Source organism: Numenius arquata, chromosome 2, assembly GCF_964106895.1.
Source record: "Numenius arquata chromosome 2, bNumArq3.hap1.1, whole genome shotgun sequence".
NCBI classification, from domain to species: Eukaryota; Metazoa; Chordata; class Aves; order Charadriiformes; family Scolopacidae; genus Numenius; species Numenius arquata.
Window position 1 is genome coordinate 20,158,653 of NC_133577.1, and position 17,272 is coordinate 20,175,924.

At 38.1% G+C, this 17,272-nt stretch overlaps 1 protein-coding gene across 1 annotated transcript in view; it reads left to right on the plus strand.

Moving 5' to 3' along the window:
* The window catches only part of SMOC2 (SPARC related modular calcium binding 2), a 145,324-nt gene that overhangs the window by 55,000 nt on the left and 73,052 nt on the right, over nucleotides 1-17,272 (plus strand). Inside the window, exons 3-5 of the mRNA XM_074168022.1 lie at nucleotides 5,263-5,369; nucleotides 6,479-6,578; nucleotides 14,063-14,110. Coding sequence (XP_074024123.1) covers nucleotides 5,263-5,369; nucleotides 6,479-6,578; nucleotides 14,063-14,110 — 255 coding nt within the window. The remainder of the gene's footprint in view (nucleotides 1-5,262; nucleotides 5,370-6,478; nucleotides 6,579-14,062; nucleotides 14,111-17,272) is intronic.

The following is a 17,272-nucleotide window of genomic DNA, read 5'->3' on the forward strand; positions in this document are numbered from 1 at the left end:
ATTGTATTAAATGTCACTTTAGAGATGGTGTTTACACCCTTGATGAGTTTGTGTCATTGTTTTAAAGATAAACTTCTACTTTTCAGTAATAAACTTCTCTCTGTGTGATATATTATTCAAGATTAGCCAGCAGAGTTAAGTTGACAGATGTTTTCTTTTTTTAGTGAAGCTCAGTGTTTTCGGTGCTGTACTTCTGGAAATAAGGCATAAAATGAGATTAGTTCCAAGACAGTCCTATGCTGTTTGTGAGGTTAATTCTGTTTCCAGAATTTCCTTGGGTACTGCAATTTTCTACTGACTTTAATGTTATCTCAGGAATTCCTGTACTCCCATGTGTCACACATGACAGAATCTCGTTCTGGATCCTGCAGCGGTGTACTGGCACCACTTCATTTCATAGGTGAAAGTCTTCCCTGTTGCGTACGGAAGCTTAGCACAGAATTAAGATGGCTTTATATTTCACCAGTGCCATCCAGACAGTGGTCTCCTCTGGTAGCAAGAACTGTCACCAGGGCAATTCAGAAAGACTTGCCCAAACTGCTACAGCTCTGTAATCTCCTCAGTTCTGTCCACCCATTTTTTGTCTTCAGTTATACACCCCAAGATGTATTTGTCTTCTTAAGCCTCTAGCTGCCTTGGCAGTCCTGGTGCTGAGTCACAATGGTACAGTCAACACACTGGCCAATGTGCTGTGCTAAAATGCATTGAGCCCTGTACCAACCCAGTTTGACAGCTAATACACTCCAAGTGAGCTAATTTAAGGTAAACTCATGCATCTTCATGCTCAGTTTCTATGTCAGGACAATATTTTTCCCAGCAAGCTTCTGGGATGTAAAATCCCATTTACCTGGAGTTAAGAGGATAAAGTCTCACTGAGTCGGTCATTGACATAATTAAAAAGTACAGCTGGGCACACAGATCTGCAAAATTAGTTTCTCTCACTGTCTGAGTATAAGTAAATAAGGCCTCATTTCCAGCTTTTGACAGGTCTTAGAACCAAATGGTCTTTTCACCAGGTCATATACCAGATTCTGGCTTGAGTTTGCTGGCTCCCTTATTAATACTTAAACTAGGGCAAGAAATAAAGTATAGTGGGAATTCTAGTGAGAAACTAGTAACAGTTTCAAGCCCCTTATTTTTCCACTAGATGGTTCCAAAAGTTTAAATAAAAATGGATTTAAAAACAAACAAACAAACATTTTTTTAGAGCTAGAAAACCAATATAACACCAGTGAAACAAGGCTGACTTGTTCCAGTGATGCACGGTGCTTTTCATCCTTCCAACACCTTGCAGACTTGGAGCCTCTCTGCTCTCATATTGTTTGTCCTGGTTGTACACCATTCACCCCAAAAGAGTTTAGTCAGGGTATATGATGGTCAAAATCAAAGCTGTGGGCTGATTAATCAGCACAGAGATGCCAGGTAAGTCCCACCACATTTCATTCTCGATCTTAATTTTGAAATAATCAGGGTCCTTCCTGATCTGGGTTATTCCTGCTCTAGGTAAAGAGGGAAGTTGAATTTGTATGTGAGAGACTTCACTGGCATCCCCTTCGATGTCAATATTTCTATAAACCTCCTTCTGGCAAGCCGCTTAAGCCTAGATTCATCCTACTAATTTGAGATTCATGTGAGTTATCTTTGTGAGTTACACTTGTGCAAGGTGCACAGAGGGACCCATAGACAAGAATTGTTTGGGTGCACTCACAGGACTTTGCACAGTGAGTCCCAGACTTGGCCTCACTGGGCAAGTGTGAGCAATGGCCATGTAGGAAAGTTCATTTCCCTATGGATTAGGATCTCACCCATCACTGACTTTTGCCTGTTCCAAAGTCTCCCTACATCTATCTCTTGTCTTTCACTTTGATGTGAGCTCGTGTTTCAGCCTTTCTCCCAATCATGGCAAGAATTAACTTTCTCATCCTTTTTCAACTGTTATTTTATATAAATGTCTAGCACTTAAATCTCTTGAATTCTTCTTTTCCCATGGAAAATTTGTTTGAAATCGTGCAGTAGACTTAGGAGGTATTGCAACCAGGACACAGAGACAGATGCTCAGATTGGGTAATCTTACAAGTTTATTATAAAAAATACTATAACTTCTTTTGGCTTCAGTGATATTTTATTTGGAAGGAATTTAGCTCCTCTGAATTAATAATTTAACGTTCATTAGTATTCTGAGGAAGAATGTTTTTATATGTCTTCTTTTTTCTTGACCACCCTATTACATTTCTTCTAGTAGGTTTGGACCATATCTGTATGCCATAGTTATTCCTCTGTGGTAATACCTTGGTGAAATAAAAAACCAGAACTAGGAATAGTGTTTTGACTATGCACAGTTTCAGATGCTTACCTTGATAAGAGATCTTCCTTGTGGGTTTATTTTGGGTATGCTGAAGCACAGTAATGCCCAACAGCTTTAATAAAGTTTCCATGGTTATATAACACAAAATTAGGCTTTAAACATGAATTTTTATTCCACTAAATGTGGTCATTTTTGATTTTGAAGCATATTAGATCATCCACAAATAGGAGCCCTTTAGAGCATCAGGCTGTTTAGGAACAAGTGGTGGACAGTTTTGGAGAGCTTCTCTTTCTCCTTGGCATGTTTTTATGATAATTCAAATATTGGATATAATTTACAACCCTGCTGGTACTATACCAGAGACCTCATGTGATGGAATTTATATCACTTTTCCTTTTAGACATTTAAACCACATGTCATTCTAGAAAAACGAGGACAGAGGTCCAACAAAGGAGTGATTTATTTTCAGTTAAAATACTAGCTACATTAAAACCACATGTTATTAAGTACTGTATAACCAAACCATGCTTAGAAGAAGGCTTACGACACTAAAGCTTGCTTAAAATGTTTCTTTTTTTTTTTTTTCCCCAAAAACTTTGGCAGTGCATACATTAACAGACTTTACCTGAGGTGCACAGTACATTGGCTATAATTTTCCCTTGACGAAACAAGTTATTAAAGTACCAGAGCACATACTAATTCACTTCCTTATTATTTTTCTCACATTTCTGGATGGTTGAACTTTTCTGTCCATTTCAGGTAACATTGCACCTCTGTGAATATCCATCCTGAAACAGCATAATACAATTAAGGTTGTTAAGACCGAAACAGAGTTTTTCAAAGTGAAACAACTTGTATTTTGGGCTTTTTACCAACATGGACTCTCATAATGCTCCCGTGAGAAGCGTAAACTAATGCACAGAAATAATGCACACGAATCCAAGACCCGAGAGGAAATCGGGTCTGTGAATATCCATCCTGAAACAGCATAATACGATTAAGGTTGTTAAGACCGAAACAGAGTTTTTCAAAGTGAAACAACTTGTATTTTGGGCTTTTTACCAACATGAACTCTCATAATGCTCCTGTGACAAGAGTAAGCTAATGCATAGAAATAATGCACACGAATCCAAGACCCAAGAGGAAATCAATATGAAGATTAGAATTAAGGGGCCCCAATTTTGTTTTCAGGATGCAGATGTTGAGGAGCAGTTTCTGTCCTCATTATGCTACACTTCCACACCAGATTGCCTAGGACTTGGAGTTTTTTATGCTAATGTTGCCAGCTGAGTTGTCCAAAGCTCGGTGGAAATGACCAGTGAAGGGTTCATCCTGTACAAAGGACTTCTGCAGTTGCATCAGCTTCTGTGCTGGTTCTGTGCACGTATGTCTGGATAATACTGGCACAGAGAGGGTGCTTGGGGGACTTTGCTGGCTCACCTGTATACAATAATTTGGATTATTAAATGCCAAAGCCTTGGTGAGCTGTACCGGTATCAAGTGGGTAAGTGAAAGTGTTGCCTCACTGTTCAGATTCTGTTCAATGTGCAAATTGTGTGGATGAGAAAGCCTGTCCCTGTGCTTTCTAAGAACTGCACAAACACTCACAAATCACCACAACACCCCTGTCTCACAGGCTGGATGGTTTTAGCTCTAGAAGGGAACTAGCCAGTTACTGTCAAACAGTCTTTAAACAAAGCAGGAACATAAGCAGCAAATTTCTCCACTTGTATGCTTGAGATCATTCTAATTCAGATATTACAGTCACATCTTGAAATCATTAATACTACCTTAAGCTTGCCTGGTATTCTCATTTGTCCTGAAATTGCTTAGCTCAAGCACATTCTGAAGTATTGGTTCTGCATCAGCAGCATGCTAAAATTTGTAGTAGCTTTAAACAAAGAAATGCATATATTATGTGGCTTTTCTCACCCTTGGCTGCCTAATTGAAATATAGTATTTGTATTAGCCAATGTAGTATATTGACCTATAGAAACTCTACTGAATTAAAGCTGTATTGTTTGATACCTTGTCTTGGATAGAGACCAGTACCAAATAACGCAGGAGATGGTGCAAGAAACCACACAGTGGTCAAAAAAGGACCATGTGATAGACTTTGACTTGTGCCATGTCTAAATCATAAGCTGTTACAGCAAATTTTAGCATAATATGAATTAAGCATGTCCAAAATTATTATTACATCACCTCCCCAGCAAGCCCTCTGCTGGTACAGTATATTTTATTTTATTTTTTTTTACCAGCCCGGTAGTCACAGCTGAGATCACTGCCTAACTGGAGTAAATGGTGTGTAAACTCACAGTAGGAAATACAAGGCAGCTATGTTCCTGCTGACTGCTTTGTCTTTCCTGAAGCACTAGAAAGCTGGTGCTGCCACCAGCACTGCAAGAATATTGTGGGGCACAGTGGCAGCTATTGCCATGTTAAATTGATAGGAGAAGCCCTTTATGGATCTCTGCCCTTTGAAGGTAGTTGGAGCAGCAAGGTTGTATCTCTAGGCATCTCCCCATCTCATCTCCCAGTTCTGTCCTTCCCCTCTGTGCTTCACTCTGTAACATGTCATCTTTGTAGTGGCAAAATTTCAGTTTTGTTTACTCTGCTTGACAGCATGAGCACACCTGTATGAACCAAAAGGACTCACAGGTTAGACAGGCAGTCTAAGGCAGAAGAACATAATTATACTAGTGAATTACAGGTGATGCTCAGCAAAAAATGTTACTATCATGCCGGTGAATAAGGACAATATTTCCCAGAAGTTATTGTCTTCCATTGGTTTTGTTTCTTAAAAAAATGCAAGTGATTGTACATTTTCCCTGATTATAATTCCATTTCTCTTTGCGTAGGTCTTGGAGCCTTCTTTCTTTTTCTTAATTTAGGTTTTCGCCTATCATTTCTTTATATTGCATCATCCAATTGACTTGTCTTCTCCCTTTCTCTAGATGTTTCCAGATGTGTGGCTGAGAGGAAGTACACCCAGGAACAAGCTCGCAAGGAATTTCAACAAGTGTTTATCCCAGAATGCAATGATGATGGCACATATAGTCAGGTTGAAAATTTTACATTCAGTATCTTGCATGGCTGGAAAGTCAGAGTATGTGTGTTTGAAGAGGATAAAAAAAAGACAAATGTAATGAAGTCAAATGTAATTTCAAAATAAAATGTAATTTGTGCTAACACTGATGTTAAAAAATGGAAGGAAAATTCATGTTTTGGGCCGAGTCCTTGTTCTTTTTTTCAGAGTTGGCCAGCAAAAGAGCCAAACATTACCACTGTTCATGTGCTACACTCCCTGTTCTTCTAGGCTGAGGCAGCTGAGTCATTCTTGTAGCCCCCTGAATACTCATCAGATGGTAAAATGCTTGGAATTTCTATCTGTTCCTGATCCCAACCAGAAATCTTGTGACCAGTCCGTATTTTAGTGCTAAAGCATGAATCATACAGGATTCTTCCCTATTCTCAACTGAATTTCTGTACAAGCATATGGTCTGAGACTAATTTACTTAGGTTTGATCATGGAATTCAGAAGGGACGCAATTAGAAGCTTATCCTGTGATATATATCCCAATCAAGATCACCTTCCGCTGCCTCTGCACTGCATTTCACTTGTTGTGCAGAAGACAACTTTTCTCATTTTAAGCATGGTTAGGGAAGTGATATTGGCCCTCGGGAAATATAATGCAATTGATTTCTAAGAGGAATTCCAAGAGTTTCCTTTCTGACAGCTTGGGATATGAATAATGCTGGCAGAAGAACTCTGTCCTGCTCCTTCAGTGGGTGGAACAATATGTTCTCTATGTGGAAAAAAACTCGAGATTGCTTCCTTCAGGAACAGTTTATGTTTCCCTTGAGGAACTTGGTTGTGAGGTTTTCATAACACCTGCACCTCACTCTTCTGAAATAGGGTGTAAACAACCACATATTTCAATAGTTTTCTCTTCCATTGGATTCTGAAGGACCTACCACACTTGAAATAAACTCTTCTTTATGATAAAGAATCATAGGATCCAATCATTAGGACTGAGATTAGGTCCATTATGGTTTATTGTTGTAGATTTTGTCAATACAGTTTTCTGGACTAGTGTTTTGTACTCGTGTGTCATGAGCACTGTGGGATAACAAATATATGTCTGACAAAATGCACATGGTTTCTGACAGGTTCAGTGCCATAGTTACACTGGATACTGCTGGTGTGTCACGCCCAATGGTCGTCCTATCAGTGGTACTGCTGTGGCCCACAAAACTCCCCGGTGCCCAGGTAAGACTTGTTTGTCTGGCCAGGTTATGACATTGTCTCATGAGCTCTAGAGTTTATCTGTGGCATCTGATTAGACCTAAGGAAAAGAATTTCTTCACTGGAGGAGTGGTTCAGCCCAGACACGGGTGCTGGCAGAAGCTGTGGACTCCCCATCCTTGGGGATTTGCAAAACTTGACTGGAGGATGCTCTGAGAAAGTCGGTCTGGCTTTTAAGCTACCCCTGCATGAGTTCTGAGGTCACTGCCACCCTAAACCATCCTGGGATTCTATGATCCATCTACTTTGTTTGTACTATAATCTATCTATTGAAAGGGTTTTCTAGTGGTTATTTGTACAATATTTATGTGTCAATATATGACACCATGCAACTGACTTGCTGAGGCAGTCCTTTCTTTATGTTGAAAATCTCTTTCACATAAATTCCTAGCAAAAAATTTCAGAGGGCTTTGCCTTTTTGATATCTTAAGTATTTAGAGTATAGAAAAAAAAAACCCAGCCTCCAAAAAATTATGGAGTGTGAATGTTCTGATTTGTAACAGAGCCCAATGAAAGAACTCCCACAGCAATCCCATGAATGACCAAATCCAGAGGAGAAATAAAAAAGAAAAAAATAATTAAGAACATAATGGAATCATTGGCTGTAGAAATTAATTGGCAAATCAAACTCATTGCCATGTGTACTGCCTTTGTCTTTCATCAGGACAATTAACAGGTTCACTGTTTTTTAGGAATTTGCTTCTGACCCTGTTTCATGACGTTGATGACAAATATAAATCCCCAGTGTATGAACAGTTGCCAGAATTGCTATTTACCTTCCTTGAGGCTGACAGAATTGCACAGAAATAGCTCTAAAAATATGAGTTGTATGTATTGCATTTCTGTTTGTGCTGCAGCACCATTATCTGTCGCAGAGTGGAAGAAAAAGCTTTAAAAAGCTAACCCTGTAAAATAAATGAAGTTGAAAAAAAGTAGATTAGGGCCTTTGAGAGAATTCACGTGGTCTGATCTACTTCAATCATTCAAGCACAATATTCATGTTTTTAATAAGTATATGGAGGAAGGAAGAAATCCCTGTGAAAGTTTCAACAAAGATTATAAAAAGTTAATTCCACTTTTAAGTTTAAATGACTTGCAGAATCTTCCATGCATCTTGCCCATAGGTGAACTGAAGAGACTTCAGACTAATCCTTTTGATCTAGTCTGAAAAACCACTGTGGAATGACAGTCAATTGTGAAAAATAATATAAAATGTTCAGAAGCCTTAAAATAGAGAAAAATGTGCATTCATTTTAATGTAATTATTATTTATAACTGGATCACATCTTCAGAAGATGCATGGTTAGGATAGCCTTTTTTTGCCTTAGTGTGTTCTTGAATAGAGGTGCTTTTGCATGTCCAGAGCCAGTGCTTCCCTGAAAGCATGCCTTCATTGCATTCTCTGCAATATCAATTTGTAGCTTCCTCTCTTTCACTGACATTGGTGAAAAGGGGGCTATGCTTACACTGAAAGTTCAATAAGTAATTGTTTGGCAGAATGTCACAACATATGGCATTATGTTTGGCTCAAAATGTTGCCGAGTTAGTTACTATACTTTCACTTTTTCTGTTTGTATTTGGTATTATCAATGAGAAGCTGCGGTGTAGTTTCAGGTTACTTGATAGATTAAAACGCGAATTATTCTGTCTCTCTTCCTCTCAAAGTTATATTCATGTGCCTAGCAGATAAACTGCCAGACTGCTTCAGCTCATTTTTGGAGGGGTGGGAAGGGAAGTTAGTTTTACAGAAGTGCTAAGGAGAAGGTGATAGTAGCACTCAATTTTAATGTAGTAGCTCAGAGATAAATAGACTGCTCCAGGGCCCAGGTGAGTATGTAGAGTTTGATTTTGCTCCATGGAAGATCATGGGCAATTTTCCAATTGCTATGAGACCCTTTGTGATTCTGTCTGCACATTTCCTCCCCTGCTTGTATATCAGTACTCTCATGTTTGACTGCTCATCACTTCTCCTTTGTCCCTCAGGAAAGAAATGAAGGCACAGCAGAGTTTGGAAATAGATTTGAAGTGCTAGGGGATTTTGCAGTAGTAGTGGCAAAGGGCTCAGTCTTAAGAGGTCTGGAGAAACCTTCTCATTCAGCAGAGAAGGCAGCTACAGATTTTCTCAGAGAGTTATGTGGTATAATAAGGCAAAAATTTGCTCTTATATTGCAGAATGAAAGGCTGAAGTCCAACTGTACCCCTCTCCCATTTCCCAGTATATGTTCAAAATTGCCATCTGTTTAGGATAACAGAGTTGTTTTTTTTTTTTTCCCAGAACAACTGTTGATGTTTTCCAGATCACCATTGATTCTCTTTTATACTTTTTCTTTAGTACCACTATGCACAGGAATTACAAACAAAATATTAGTGGGTATACTGAATTTACTCCTCTCTTAACTAGTATTTCAGGGTTGTCATTTCTTTCAACGCTATTGTGCCTAGTCGGTCTAGTACATTGTGTGTTTGCTAGCCTCATTGCAGGCATTGCCTTCTTATTTTTTGATGTTGCAGGCAGATCTCCTGTAGCGATGGCATCCCGACATCAGCATGTTTATGTGTTTTCACTTGCTTCTCTGTATTCTGCAGGCACGATGCTATAGCTATTTCAAATACATTTATGCAGATTTCTCAGTTTGCATGTGCCAGACTTTTTTCTCCCAGGATCACTTTTGCCACCTTTTCCCTTTAGAGCAGAATGTGTACAGACAATCAAAGTGGCAGGCAGTCAATTGTGAACATGTTTTTGTAATGATTTTCTCATAGGAAATGTGGTACCATGGAATGTGTTAAAATTTCTCTTTTTAATGAAAATGTTCAGTGCTTCTTTTCAATTCTAGGTTAGTTCTTCAGTAACTTCAAATAAGGTTTGGATACATGTCTAATCAACTGTGCTGTTCCTAAATATTGGGATAATTTCTTGCCTTTCATTTTCTCCCAGTAGAACCACCTTTGACTTTGCTGAATACCCAGAAATAGGAAAGAAGAACATGGCGGCCCAGAAGAACTTGGATTTTAATAGGGCAAATATGCAGCTGAATTTAGGATGGGCAGTTAAGAGTTTGGTTTCCTGATTCAATTCTCTATCCATGCTTCACATTTATTGTGTGATATTTGATAGGTGAAACAGTGAACCTCTAAGTTAATCTGACTCTTAATAATGGTTAGCTGATTAATGTGATGCTTCCTAAGGCTGTCTCAGGTCCCAGGACAGAAAAGCGTCATGTATATTTTTTATGTATCTACATTTTTTGTATCTACAAAAACAGTATGAGCCATTTTTTGCTCGTGTTTTTCTGGTTGCTCTTATTGAAGCTGTCTTTTTTGCTAGAGACACAAGGTGTGCAAGGGTGAAGATTGTAGCAGCATTAAAAAACACAGGACTCTCCAACTGATTTATGTAAAACCTTTGCTTTAATTACTACATCTTTACCTGAAAGAGGATCTTCTTCCATCCTTTCCAGTTATTCCCTCACCAACACTTGATACTGCCAAAACACACATGATAAATCTTGAAGTGCCATTCAACCCCATGGAAATAATCTCCACTGTTTCAGGAACAGTGGTGAGAAGGAGAGTAAATCAAACACATTCCCATGACAGCATTAAAAAGAAAGCTCCTTAAAAATGATGAATGTCCCCCAATACTTTCACTAAAGAACACCAGACATAAAAAAGACATTTTTACAACTCTCCATCTCTGTTATCAGCACTGCAGGGAACTGCAGAAATTCCACAGGCACCGAGTCCTGGGAAATGGGGCAGAAATTGAGAAGCAGGTGTTAAATTATCATTGGAAAATACAATGTTCACCTATTGTAGAATTTTTATGCCATACTACCTCTTCTGGGCTTCTGCCAGTGAGATTGCAGAGGTATGGATGTGTGTTTTATTATTCTGTGAAGTAATTTTGCTACCTTACAATTAAGATGGCATCATCATCTTTTCAGGCCAAAATACAATACCATTAAAAATTCAGAACTCTTCCTGTCTATATAGTATTATCATCACATAATATGATGAAAATGAATATATTTGTGAAGGCAATGAACTTTTAAATTTTACATTAAATTGATTTTGTTAGCTGGGAAAAATATCAGTCCTTGAATTATCTCATTCTTCTATCCCAAAATGTAGTACTTTCCCTATAAATAGACAGTCAGAGACGCACGTATGTGAAGTATAGAACAGCAAGGGAAGTTTTCTGTCCTGTTTCTTGATATCTGCATTCAGTGATTACATATCAAATATTCTTTAGCAGGAGATCAGAAATCATTATATAAACTACATAATAATAGACTTTTACCATCTCTTTTAAAGCCCAATTACGTATGATCAGTACTATGGAAAATGGATATACTAAAATAAAAAATTGCAAAACTCACATCACGTTCCCTGCAAGATTTATTTTGTCTCAGAAATTTTTAGACTGAAACTGGGTGGAATTGTGGGTTTCGCAATAAGCTAAAGCATTAATATTTCTGCATTTTTTAAAAAATCATCAGAATCATAAAAGGATACATGGCAAAGGAAATGTACAAGCTAGAATGGTAGTAGACTCTTCTTGTTAAAATAATGCTGCTGAATCTAACATCCCTCCTTGCCCTCTTCCTTTCCATAAAGATATTTACATGGTGATTTGGTTGCTTACAGTGCATTGAAAACTTGGAAGCTGATTGTGTTGCCTAACTTTTAGATAAGTTGTAACTTGCTATTTTTTTTCTTGTCTTACTGAAACTGTGAGCATTCATTGTTAGTATTGAAAATACAATTTCCTAGAAACTTGTAAATGCAACTGTCTATTACCATTTAAGCTAGGAGTACTTCTAGCTCAAATATATTCAGAAAATGGTAGAAAAAACTGATACAAGCTCAATAAACTCTCCCTGCCTCCAACTTGGAGAGAAAAAACAAAGTTTCTGCTGCATGAATTGAAAATTCCGGGTGAAGCTACGTGACGGGTACAGATTTCCCTTTGCAGAAAATCTTGTTAATAGTTTTGTTAGCTTCCTAAGACTATTAAATGTTAGCCCAGTAAGCCTAACTTACCTAGCATTCATCTAGTTTCATAACGAAATTAGTTTCACTATGTTAAAGTTAGCCTTTGTGAATGCCACTTTCTTCATCCATCTATCAGTTTTCCATCAAAATTTAGCGTAAAAAACCACATAGCATAGAAAAAGAATTTTCATTTCTCCCTGACTGTACATGAATATCATATAGTCATTATTTTGCACCATTTCATATACAGATGCCGTAATCTAAAGACATCTTGGTGTTAATGAAATCTGGAAAGGTTTTTCTGCTTTTGTTTTAAGATGTGGAATATTATATAAATTTCACCTATGAGTTAATTTACTGAGGTATTAACTGAATTTTAAGTTCTATTTATAATAACCGTTATGAATGTACACAGAGATACAACACTGGTGTCAAACTGAGGCTTTACTTATCACTCTCTCTAGTGCAAAGGGCTATCAGTGGGGGTTCATCACACACATTCCCCATGCTGAGACCTCATCTGTACTTACAAATTGGTGTCAAGTGCTTTAGTGTTGATGAACCAGACCTAAAATCTCTGTATTTGCAAGAGTATTACAATTATACTCCTGAGCATCAAAATCAAACTGGGAAACTACAGAGTTAATTGCGACTGGATGAAATTTGAGGAAAGATCGAATCACTGGTATTCAGTGTGATTAGAAAAGCCTGTAATTTTGTATGCGTACTTCCTAAAACTGGAACATCTCATTTGACTTCAAGCTGGGCCTCTTATCAAATTTAAGCCAAGCACCCAAAAGCTCAGAACTTCTGTTTTCAGCTAGCATAAATGCAAGAATCTGCCTTCTCTTCACTGTGAACACCATGGATTAGTACTGCAGTCTATTTAGAGCAAGCTATCCCGAATACTCTTGGATATAATTCCTAAATGGTAATGGCTTTATTTTTCCTGTCTGAATTAATACCCATACATAACTAAGTATATTGAATTTCTAGTGATTCAAACATGTTTCAATAAAAATACACTAACATCAAAAAAGGAAACAAGTCTAACCTAGAATATCTTTATATGGATGTGTAAAAGCTGTATTAAAAGCGGAATCCTTCAGAAGGTAATACCAGCTTGGCTATATTGTCATGTATTCTTTTATGGAGGCTTTAAAATCAGCATGCCAGATTTGGGACGTTAGTCTTCCCTCTGACAGACTCCCGTGTCTGAAATTCATGCTGAATTTCAGAAACAAGGCCCGTGATTTAGTGAGTTGTCCTTTTAGAACAGATTTATTCTGCTGCAATGATTGGTGTTTTTTCGCTTGTCTGTTTTACACCCATTGAATCTTGTTATTACAGAGGGAAATAAATTAAGAAAATTAAGGCCCAAATTATTTCACACACTTCTGAGCATGTCAGATGTGAGGGTTGGGTTGTTTTTATTTTTTCCATTAATACAGGTGTATGAAAGAAGAGATGACGTGGTAAGAATTGATAGACATTATGCTGTTTGATTTTCTTTTCAAAGAGAAAAATACAACTTTTAAAGATGTCCTTTAATATGCTGATAAGAAGTGGCTAGGACTTAGAATCATTCAAATTGTTCTAATAATGAGACATAGGTGAGAAATAAGGAAATATTTCTATTTTAAACCCTAAGGAACACTAGCTTATGTAAAAATTACTAAGAAAACCAGTGGATTCTCCATTTCTTGATGCCTTGAAATCAAGACTGGATGCTGGGTTGGAGTCCAGGCTGGCAGAGTAAACTGTTAAAACATGTCTCCTGCCAACTTCCTATCTCCTTTTCCACCACTGCTGTCTCCTTTCCTAAGGGCCACAGTTCTGAGGATGTCTCCTGCAACCAGCTCAGGCTCAAATGCAGAATAAGGTGCTGTCCCTGCCTCCCCCAGCACACATACTTTTCCACACCAGCATAGGCTTTCCGGAGGGCCTTGTATGAGGTATTTAAGGCAGAAAGGGGCAGTTTTTAATCTGAGCCAGGGCTGGGGCAGAGTGGTAAAGACCCACAGAGCAGCTGAGGTGCGTGGGCAAGACTCTGTGTGTAGGAAGGGTCTGCCCTGCACAGGGAACCACAAGGGAGTAGTGCCGGGGCAATGCATCTCCCTGCAGGACCTGTCCTTGCTGGGCCAACGGGGAAGGGAGTCGTTGGCTCTGCAGCATGTGAGCATGTTCTTGAAATGTGTCTATGTAGTGTTCAATGTTATCTCTTTCTCAGGTCCTGCGGTGGCCAAGAAGTAGCATCTGACAGTAAATTGAGGGTACACAAATGCAGAAGTCAGGCACAGTTAAAATCTTTGGTTTGCAAGGGAAGAATTCGCTGATTTTTATTGCTGTAATAAACAAAAATTAATCATTAAAACTGAACTGTGTATCTTAGAAAACATAATAGAAGTGAAAATAGTATTTTTCTAGTTAATTCCTTTTTCCAATTGCAGGTTCAGTGAGTGAGAAGCTGCCACAACGGGAAGGTGCAGGAAAAACAGGTAAATATCTTAGTTGGCCTTTAAATAGAAACTAAAGTAGCTATGGGATACCCCACTGTGATTTTCCATAGGCTTAAGTTATCAATATATATTCATCAGGTATTATAGCTACATATATAGTATTTACACATGCATACATTCTGTTCATTTTATGCCTGCATTGTAGATATTTAGTAAAATTATGAATATAAACATATATATGTATGCATGTATTTGTCTTTATTTGCATAGACATTATATTTTTCTGGTCTCAGCTCTACAGGCTTTCCTATTTCTGCTATTTGGAAAATAGCTTTTCTTCCCATAGCTATACTCTGAAATATTTTCCCATACTGTTTGCTTGCCCTGGAGGACAGATTATTCTGTCTGTTTGATAAAGACAGCATTCTACAGTCCCAAAATGTTGGGAACTGGAGACTTCACTTTATTTCCATAACAATCCGTGCTTGAGTCATCTTGGATCCAGGACTTTTCTCTGTATTGTGATTGATTCATCTGGTGGCTTACATTCATGGCCAGATGACTGTTGTCATTAGAGATAGGTCATGGTGTATATCTTGTTGGCAGGACAAAATCTGATGTGACTCCAACATAACTGATAGATTTAAATGAGGGAGATGTCTATGCTTTAATCAAAATTAAAGCTTACACTCTCCAAATACTTAAAAGAATTTTAAATTCAGCTGAAAATAACATACTAAATGTTGCTGTCAGTTACGGTGGCATAAATTAATTTTAAAGAAGTTACTCATATTCGTGCTAATTAATTAACAGATAGTTAACGACTATCTGTAAATATATTTTTTTTTACAGGGACTTTTGCAGCATTATAATATACCCAACTTTTAAATAAACTATTGCACCATTAGGTTAAGAAAATCAGTACTTTAAAGGCTAATAATTACAAAGTACTGGAAAATTGTTCCTTCATGTATTTCCAGACGAATTGTGGGTTCCACTAACCTTAAGTTACCCATTTGTTTTAGGTTAGGACTTTAATTTTCAGCTTTGAACTGAATGAACTATCCCATATATATCTGGAATCCTTTATTTTTGTTTGTGACTGCGGCGTCTGAGCTGCTGAGCCCTGAATGAACAATCATAGAACAAGGAACTTAAATGAACACAATTTGTCAAGTCTCTCTTTGCATCACATATATGTGTGTCTAAAGTGACATGGTTGCATTTTACTCATACCCTGTTTTTACTCTCCAGCACAAGCCTGCAGCACGAGGGGCTGCTGACCTGGTTCCCACGTGGTCCCTGGCTCTTCTCTGATGCTGCTAACTTCCTCTCCCCACCCCTCTTCCAGCCAGTCACTGCCTTATGCTTTACATGAAGTCACGTTGTCAGATATATCACAACCTCTTTAGAGACAATCACAGAGTAGTGAACAGGCTCAGCTGTCTGAGTTAAAGAACTGCACTTCAGATTCACAGTCAGTGTAGTAAAAATTATTTTGTAGCTCAGCTTGAAAGGTCACAATTTTTGAAGTTTTTAAAACAACCATAAAACTTCTAGGTCATCTTTCCTCTGCATGTTCCTGTGGACTAACCAGGGGTGCCTGGATTGGGGTACCTGCCCTTATTGTAAGCCAGCAAGCTTAGGCATGTTCACGACATTCTCACTGCTACAGAGGACAAGTGTGGTCTTGAAGACTCCACTCAAGAGACAGCACAGACTTAGCCAGAGACAGTCTCTCCTTCCAAGATGTCCCACGGACCCTCACAGGAGAAGATGACCTGGCAGGCTATATTTGTTGCAGTTGTGCACCTTGCTTTCTCTGGGTATTCCAATACTGAAATAAAATTTAAAGCTGCATATTTTGGAGGTCAGGAGCTCTGTTTGCATGTTTGCATATTTGCACATTAACCCAAACAGGAATAAAGCTTAAAAGATAATTCCTAACTTATTTTCCCTGGCTCCGCAGGTCCCTCCTCTATCCAAGGAAAATATTCAGACTATCTGAGAAGCGCATGTCAGAGATGGGATGGCATCTCTTTTTTTTTCTAGTTCTTAGCTGACTGCAGGAATAAGTTTTTGGTAACTGAACTCCCACAGCAAACAGAATGGTTTCTGTTTAAATTTATGCACATATGGACTGGTATGCATGTGCCAGCCAGGAGGACCTATGCAATTAACCTGAGAGATACCTAATTAACATGAAGATGAGCTGCTCTATGGTTGTGACTGTCTACTGAATGTTGTCATAATGAATATGAAATGAATAATGAAATGCCACATGCCTCTTCATTCTTAACACAAAAGAATTTTATGAGAAGATGGTGTACCTGACAGAGTGCAAACAGAAAATTAATGCGGGTGCCTTCCTGCAGATAAGGGTAATTCAGGAGCTGCTGGAGCTCCTCCAGTTCTGGAGTGAAGTTAATACCTTTCAGTTTATACAGATATCCTGTATCAAATGTTTGTTTCATTGATGATCAAAAGCAAACCTCCTTCTTTCTTTGGTGTTGTGGAGACATGAGGCCAGTTTTATGACTCAGCCATTAAACACTGAGGTTTTTTTTTTAAAAAAAAGAAGTTAAAAAAAATTATAAGCTCTTCTAAGTGCTGCTTGAACAAAGTTCAAGAGGCTCATTTTGATTAGGCTGATAATTTATAAAGTTGCAGCATTATATCTGAATTTCAGGTAATAACATAAGATCAAATGTGTCACAAATTGAAATTGTTTACCAAAATAATGATTAGAAAAATGTCACTTAAACCAAAAACCAAGTTTCTGGCTGGGCTCTTGGTAATATTTACCTACCGTAAGCTACCCCCTGAAGTTCTGTGTTTTCTGAAAACAATTGATACTGATTGATGATCTAAACATGTGTCTTGATTCTCAGCAAACTAGAATACTTGATGGCCCCTCTGAAATTAATCAATGGTCTTATTCCACCACCCAGAGGACACCACAAATATGCCAGCAAAACTAATGAGAAGTGACAGTCTGTTATGGCATTAGACCAGAGCATCCTGTCATTGTGTGGACATGAAGAATGAGCATTCTTAAAAGAAGTCTCCTTATGCTTTGGTTAAAACATTTTGCAGTGAAAATAAGTTTCTGTTGCTGCTTTGGTTTTGTCAAAAGCATGGAAGCTAGTGTTCCGTGGCTGCCAATTTGGTTTCACCTGCTATCACTATTTACTTGATATC